Raw genomic sequence first — 7123 nt, 5'->3', positions numbered from 1 at the left:
ACGGAAAATTTAGCGGGGATTATTTACCCTCGTGACGTCACACGTGACGTCACGTGTGACGTCACGTGAAATTTAGCGGAATAATTTTTCCGCTAAAATTAGGGGTAAAAATGTTTGCTTACTTTTGCGGGGAAATTAACGTCACGTGACCTCAATAGCAATTCAGTTTCCCCGTTTAATTCAGCGGTAAAATTTTCGCTATATTTCACTGAAAATTTAGCTAGAAAGTAGGGAGTTTTCGTAGATCGTTTTGGCCGTCCCGCAACGCCCTCTGCAACCCGCTACGATACCCGGAACTCTACAGTCAAGGCTATCGGTGCGCAGGTGCAGTAGCAACTTCTTCGTTGCGGAGGGCTTAGCGGAGGGGGAAAAGTGGTCTACGAAAACTCCCTAGTGTTGGTAAATCTCCCGCTAAAATTAACCGGAATATTTTTCTGCTAAATGTTGCGGGGAAGTTTTCGCTATATTCAGCGGGATATTGAGGGAAAATTTCCGGCTAAATGGGAGGGGAGCAGGCGAGGAGGAGGAGAGGGTATGGAGGGGGAGGAGGGGCATACCCTCCCCTCCTCCTCGTCAAGACCTGCGCTCTACTTCGGCATTACAGAGGATTGTAAATTCTCACTTTGTTTTTATTGGAGAAATCGAAGAGGACGATTCGAAGGCCACTCCTCATGCGTCTAAAACAATGGTCAGAGCGAAGCGCTGCTGCCCAGACAGTGCTAGGCGAGGTTCAATTTCTTTGTAATGCTCTGCTGGTAGACACCAGTCTGTGGGACAACCAGCTCGATAAAGCGCCCCCTATAGCGCCCAATAGCCGATGAAACCGAAATGAACGGGGTGCGCTCGCTCGCGCCGAGCGAGCGCGTGAATGACTGTCTTCCACTTTCCTGCCTCTGCATTGCTAAGAAGGTCGCGGGCCTATAACCTAAAAGGCAAAAAAAAAAAAAAAGAAAAAAAAAGAAAAGAAAACACAATAAAACAGAGGAAGCCAAGGAAAATCGCGAGTCTAAACCTTTGGAGACATATATCCCTGTATAGGCGGGTAAAGCACAATGATACGTTGGAGGCCTATGGCCTTCGCAACATAAAACACCATTGAGTCGGCTAAAAAAATTAAAAGGTCGTTAGTCTATATAGATTTAGGGTCATGCGCCAACCTATAGCTGTTTAAAACATATTGAATAATCGCGAGTCTATACGTCTAGGGACCTGCAACCCTCTACAGCCGGCAAAAGCATATTGAGTAGTCGCCGATCCATAGGAATAGGGACATACATTTTTCTGTAGCTCGATAAAGGAAGAAAATAGTCGCGATTTTATAGCTTTCTAGACACATATATTTATACAGCCGGCTATAGAAATTTGAAAGGTCGAGATTCTATAGCTTTGAAGACAGATTATCATGTGGGTGGCTAAGGGCGGATTTCATGGTTTCTTTTGAATGACCATAGAGGACCATAGACGGTTACAGCTCACCGTAGGATTTTTCATAAGCATTCATAGGCCATTTTTGTATGGGTTCCCTACTCTAGTGTGATTAAAGGGGTTATGACACAAACATTTAACGGATAGATTATTCTGGAAAGGAATTACTCATAGGCTACTTAATATATACACCGAGTTACGCGATTTTAGTGTGCTGGTAGTTACAATATTCAATTTACAAAATTTTATCATTTTCATCTGGCGACCAGGCAACACTGCCTCGAGTTAGTCACACCATGGTGTCCATAAACCACGTGATCATGAACGCTCTCTCACTCTAGGCGTCCCCATGATCGCCCAAGCTCTCCTCGCCGCGGTACGATCAAAACCGCTCATGCAACTTGGCAACCCGAACGCTATTCTGACTCTCGCCCCCGGCCCGCTGACCTTCCACCCTGCATGCGCATGCAAGATATTCTCGGTCGACGGTGACCACGGCGAGTTCTTTCGTAACTCGCCGTCACTAGAGCTGGTCGCCAGCGGATCGCAGTCGAAATGAACAGCTTCCAGCGTCTCTTGATAGCAATCACTGTCATCGCTGATGCGATCAGGTCGAACATTTTGAGAAGGCGAGCGATGCCCTTGACGTAATTGTCGCGGGCCGCATGCTCGAAACGCGCAAGGTAAGCGAGGAAGCTGAAGCTCGAGACGCCAAGAAAGTCAAGTTTGTGAGTACGTGCAAGGGGACGCCGCGCGGGAGGCTGGCTACGTAGCCAGCATCCCGCTCCGCACGGATCCGCCCCTCCGAGGGACCCGCCTATAAATCGATTTATCCACGAAACTATCGCGCCATTTTCAAAATAAATTTAGGAGGATTATAGGAACGTTTAATGGGTTCTAGCAGTATTGTTATCTCACATAATATTTTTTTCCGTGTCATAACCCCTTTCGTTAACTTCTCCCGGTATTAAAATAAACTGATCCCTCGAATCCTTCAATGATTGAGCATGGCTTAAAATTGCAACTTATCACGTGTTCTTTCTCCGTGTGTCCTCCCCGTGAACCAGCGCGCGGCTGCAGGGAACCGAAGCGAGCTAATGTCCTCCCGCGCTCTGGAGCCGCACGACGCCCTTGATCTGGATCCAAGCATCAAGCGGCAGATCTTCTCCGAGATCACCTACGAAAACCTGGACACGAACGCTTCGGAGGCCTCACTGAGGGGACGGCACCGCCATACTCGCAGCCCGGACTCCTCCCTCTCGTCGTCCACCAGGTCGGCCTACGGAGGATGGTCCCGTTTCTCCGTGGCGCATGGCGACGCCGACGCCACGATCCGCTCGGCCGCCGGCAACAGCATCTTCACCGGCCGCCTCTCATTCAAGCGCAGCCTCCAGTGGAAAGCGACAGCTTCTATCGACAGGAAGCTCCGGGACCGTAGGCTCTCCTTGTGGCAGTACGGGTCACTAGAAGCAGACGCCGAAGACATGACCGTCTTCCGGTCGCCCAAATCCCGTGTCCGCCAGCTCGTCTGCTTCGCCATGGCCATCCTATCCGCCGTTCTGGCCCTGATCGTGCTCGTGGTCTGTCTGCGGGTACGGTACAGAAACGCAGATCCTCTGGACGCCACAGTGAAGGTTCCGGCGCTGATGTGTGACGACTACGAGTTCTGCAGAGACGAGTCTGGAGCTGCGCTGAGACTCCTCAACAAGTCGGTCAACCCCTGCAGCGACTTCCACGAGTTCGTGTGTAGCAGATGGTCGCGGTCACACGGGGACTACAGAGCGCAGGACGAAGAGAAAACTGGCACGGTCATGAAGACTCTGCTGAGCCGGGCACTCTCCGAGATGGCTGAGAAGACGCCGTCAGTGAACGGATCCTTGTACGAGTTTGATCTGGCCAACGACGTCTTCTTTGAAGAATGCATGAAGACTGACTCTCGGGAACGGAGAAGCCTGGGTGTGGCCCGAAAGCTACTTGCAGAGTACGGGCTGGGCGGTTGGCCATACACATCTTCGCACTCGCACCACGCAGATCTGACCTTTAGCAATGTGCTGCAGACTGCGAGCCGACTCGCTCTTAACCTGGGCTTGGCGGCATTTGCAAGAGTCTGGGTGTTTGGGACGCAAAAGGACAGTACACTAGAAATTGATGACCCCATACTGCTTCTGCAAAAGGATGACCTCTCAGGCACCGACACAAAGGCAAGATCGTTAATGGTGCACCGCCAACTTATAGCAGAATCGTTCTTTTACTTCGCGCACACGTCCAAAGACATCTATAAAGTGCAAGAGCAGATCCAACTTGTTTCTTTGATACTTGCTCAAGCCTCCAGACGATCTTCGGAGCGGAGTTTCTGCACCTTTGCTTACGAAACGACAACCTTGGGGGAACTTAGCGTTCTTGAACTGTACATTAGAAGGCTGCTTCCCAACAAATCTAACGTCTCCGACAACGCGACCGTTGTTATGAGGAATCCACTTGTAGCCCGAACCCTGGATTTCGTCTTCCGCTATCTTCGACCGGAACACCTTCTCAACTATCTGGGCTTTCGTCTGCTAGTGCACTTGTCGCCCTTCATCTTCGAGGTGCCAAACAACATTGTGAAGGCACGAATGAGTCAGCTGACTGGGGTGGACAAGTTGATCTGGCTCAAGGCCGAGGTATGTCTCAGGTTGTCCGAGGAGGCCCTGCCTGCATTCTTTCTCTACGATTTTTACGCGACAAGACCGGCGAGCTACTGGCACCAGCTCGACAACATGCTGACCGTGATCAAGAGGGCCGTCCTTACGCGAGCCGTGGTCCCTTGGAAGTTCTCCAACGAAGATAAGAAGAGGCTTCTTCGCATCCTGATGTACATGGACTTCAAGACATTCCTTCCACGGTGGCTTCTTAACGACACGCTTTTACAAACCTACAACCGGAGACTGCTTCCGAATCGCAAGGCCGACGTCTTCCAGATGTACGGCCACATATGGCGCCGAAGAACTCACGCCATCTTGTCTCCCAGACATGTGGACAGGCTGCTTGCAGATCCAAAGTGGCGCGGTTCGGTTTTCGACGCGATGCCCGTCTACTCTTTTCCGGAAAACACTCTGTACGTTCCCATGGCGATCTTCAACACATCGTTACCGGCGACGCAGGACGCCTTCTATCTTCACGCGGTGGAAGCAACCTGGAAGCTGGCATACGCCCTCGCCCCCATTTTTGAGCTGAGCAACTACTGGGACAACACGACGCTGCACAGCTACCGTAACTACGAGGTGTGTGCGCGTACCCGGTACGAGCCCTACTTGACACCTGGCATCGAGGACAGTGCGCTGCACCTTGCCTACGCTGATGAGATCTCGGTGTTCTGGGCCGAGCGGCTCGTGAATGTGCTTAGGAGTGTTGCCGCTGCAAGTCCTTTGGCCGACTTCGACAGGGAACAGTTCTTTTATATCTACACTGCCCTGAGCAAGTGCCGCAGTCACGGCGTTTTGCTGCAACCTCAATCGACGGTGACGAGCAAGCATCGGGTTAATATACCGTACATGTATTCTGCCAAATTTAGAAAAGCCTGGTCGTGCAGGGCACACTTTCGTTGTAAGTAATGTTTTGCTTCTACGTGATAAGCTGTGTAGAGCAGAGGACCGAAAGAAACCGAAGAACTAAAAGTTTTTTGCGCATATTTTTTTCTTAAAGTTCGACAGCATGGCACCTGCTGCTTCGTCGTTTATGAGGAAACCGTGGAGTAAAAACAACGCGAAGGCAATGTTGTCCATGGTGAAATCGCATGCTGGTTACACGAGTGAACGAGTGCATGTGTCATTTTTTTAGGTTGTGGTGTTTTTAAAATTGTTTTATTTGAAGTAGGATCACCTAAATGTGTACTTGTCCCTCTTAGATGGGCGATATCAGGTAAGTTTGTCGCGCAACGCTTTTACGTTGTTTTTTTTTGTACAAGTGAAAATTCGTTCTCTGTAGTCTGTTTCACTTTTAAGTGCGAGCGTAGCTGATGAGCAGAAGATTCAAAGGCGAAGTCCGAGCTCGAAACGTCCCTGTCAAGCCTGTGCGCTTGTACAGTGCAAGAGTAGTTCAGGACAGCAGGATTGTGAGCTTCGGCTTCGCTCGCCCTGGGAACAAATTCCACCTGTTTCTTCTGCATATTTGCGAAGTGCTCCGAAACACGAAGTACCCCGCTCGGGGTTCTTAAAAAACAAGGCGGCAAGCTTGGTTGTAAGGCCCCTGGGCGGAATCTGTTAGGTTCCAGCGCTGGTCAAGACTATGACGCCTTGATAGTTTAGTTGAGTATAGACCGATGTTTCAGTATAGACGCTTTGCAGCAGCTGTGCATGGGCGCCGCCATAACTGACCTTCAGTTTTTGTTTCGTCTTATTGAATTTTATTCACCTCATCATTACCATAGCAGGCCAGGTTATTGCCATGTTAAATTCTATTGCATCCTTCTACCCAGCATTGGCCTTTCTGGAGGCTCGTCAACATCCGTTTCAGAGGCTCGGTATATCCATAGGACAAATGAAGGTCAGCAATGGCGGCTGTAATCTAGCGCGCGTGTAAAGCGTCTATAATCAAGGCAGTGCATTATGGTTCTAACTACTCGAGTATTGAAATTAAATATAATTAATTAACAGGCGAGGCATCGTATTAACTTAAAAGCGACGTAAAATTAAAAAAGTTTTCATTGGTTGATTTAGTTTATTGCTATTATTGCAGGGCGCTAAAACGAAATTGTAAGGGTGATTTCGGCCACTTGCTGTTGATTTTGTAATGCTTAAGGTCTGTTCACACGATGCATCTAGTGCCACTAAATAAGCTACGCTTCAGAGTAACGACACTTGGCCATATTGTGGCTTAAAATCATGGTTGCCAGTTATCTGAAGCTTTATCTGAAATCACAGGAAATGCTTTTCCGCCCTCCACAAATGTTTAAACCGTTTGCGACAGAGCAAAGCAATATTACATTACCTTCCTAACACCGAATCTAATGCTGAGGAAGTCGCACTCTTGAATCATGACGATCGGCTGTTGCGTCTGTTCTGCATACGAGCCAAAATGGCGGCGCCCACAACAATGTCGGGGAACGGAGTGCCGATACTCTAAGCGCAGCTTATTCAGTGGCTCTAGATGCATCCTTTAGGCGCTCAACAGTTTCGCGACACTCATGTTTCGCGAAATGGGCTCGTTCACACGTGCCGCTTCACGTGCAACAACAACACACACCGATGCACCGTTTTGAGTGAGCTCCGAATCAGATCGCTATTTATCTGGGGGCCTGCTTTGCGCATTTTATGCAGTCAATTCACCTTAATTTTTTTTTTCTCACATACTGCAGTACTTGGAGCGATCTCGCGTCTGCGCAAAGCCGATTGAGGCGGCAACACGTACGTGCAGGACATGTGCCGGCGCCGAGCCCGTACGCATCCAATTCATTGCCAAAGCTCCTATCGATGCACATGGTACACTCTTATCTACGTCCTGGATAGTGGCCTCGGTACAAGCGGTACTCCTCAATATTCCGCCTAAGACACGGGATATAAGCAGCCCTGTGAAGAAAACTATCCGTGAAGCCTCTGGAAGCGGCCTAAAAAGATCGAAGTACCACCTGTAAACGGCCCTAACCCGCCCGAACGTCTTTATGTGGCTCACTTGACAGCCGCCGAAGCGCACCGTCACGCTTAAAAGAAAAGAAAGCGCGAAT

At 49.6% G+C, this 7123-nt stretch overlaps 1 protein-coding gene across 1 annotated transcript; it reads left to right on the top strand.

The window, feature by feature from the left end:
- Positions 1 to 2522: 2522 nt before the first annotated feature.
- On the top strand, positions 2523 to 5015 carry LOC8026494 (neprilysin-1-like). Its single transcript, XM_002403825.3, has one exon. It carries the CDS (start codon positions 2523 to 2525, stop codon positions 5013 to 5015), a length of 2493 nt encoding a protein of 830 aa, XP_002403869.3.
- The last annotated feature ends 2108 nt before the right edge of the window (positions 5016 to 7123 follow it).

This window comes from Ixodes scapularis, unplaced genomic scaffold (genome assembly GCF_016920785.2).
Source record: "Ixodes scapularis isolate PalLabHiFi unplaced genomic scaffold, ASM1692078v2 PGA_scaffold12__126_contigs__length_90152505, whole genome shotgun sequence".
In the NCBI taxonomy this organism is placed as follows: domain Eukaryota; kingdom Metazoa; phylum Arthropoda; class Arachnida; order Ixodida; family Ixodidae; genus Ixodes; species Ixodes scapularis.
The sequence above is the reverse complement of the archived record's forward strand: the minus strand, read 5'-3'. Positions and strand labels throughout refer to the sequence as shown.

What these genes read in the sequence shown, in the direction of transcription:
- LOC8026494 (XM_002403825.3), top strand. Translation starts at nt 2,523, where the DNA reads ATGTCCTCCCGCGCTCTGGAGCCGCACGACGCCCTTGATCTGGATCCA.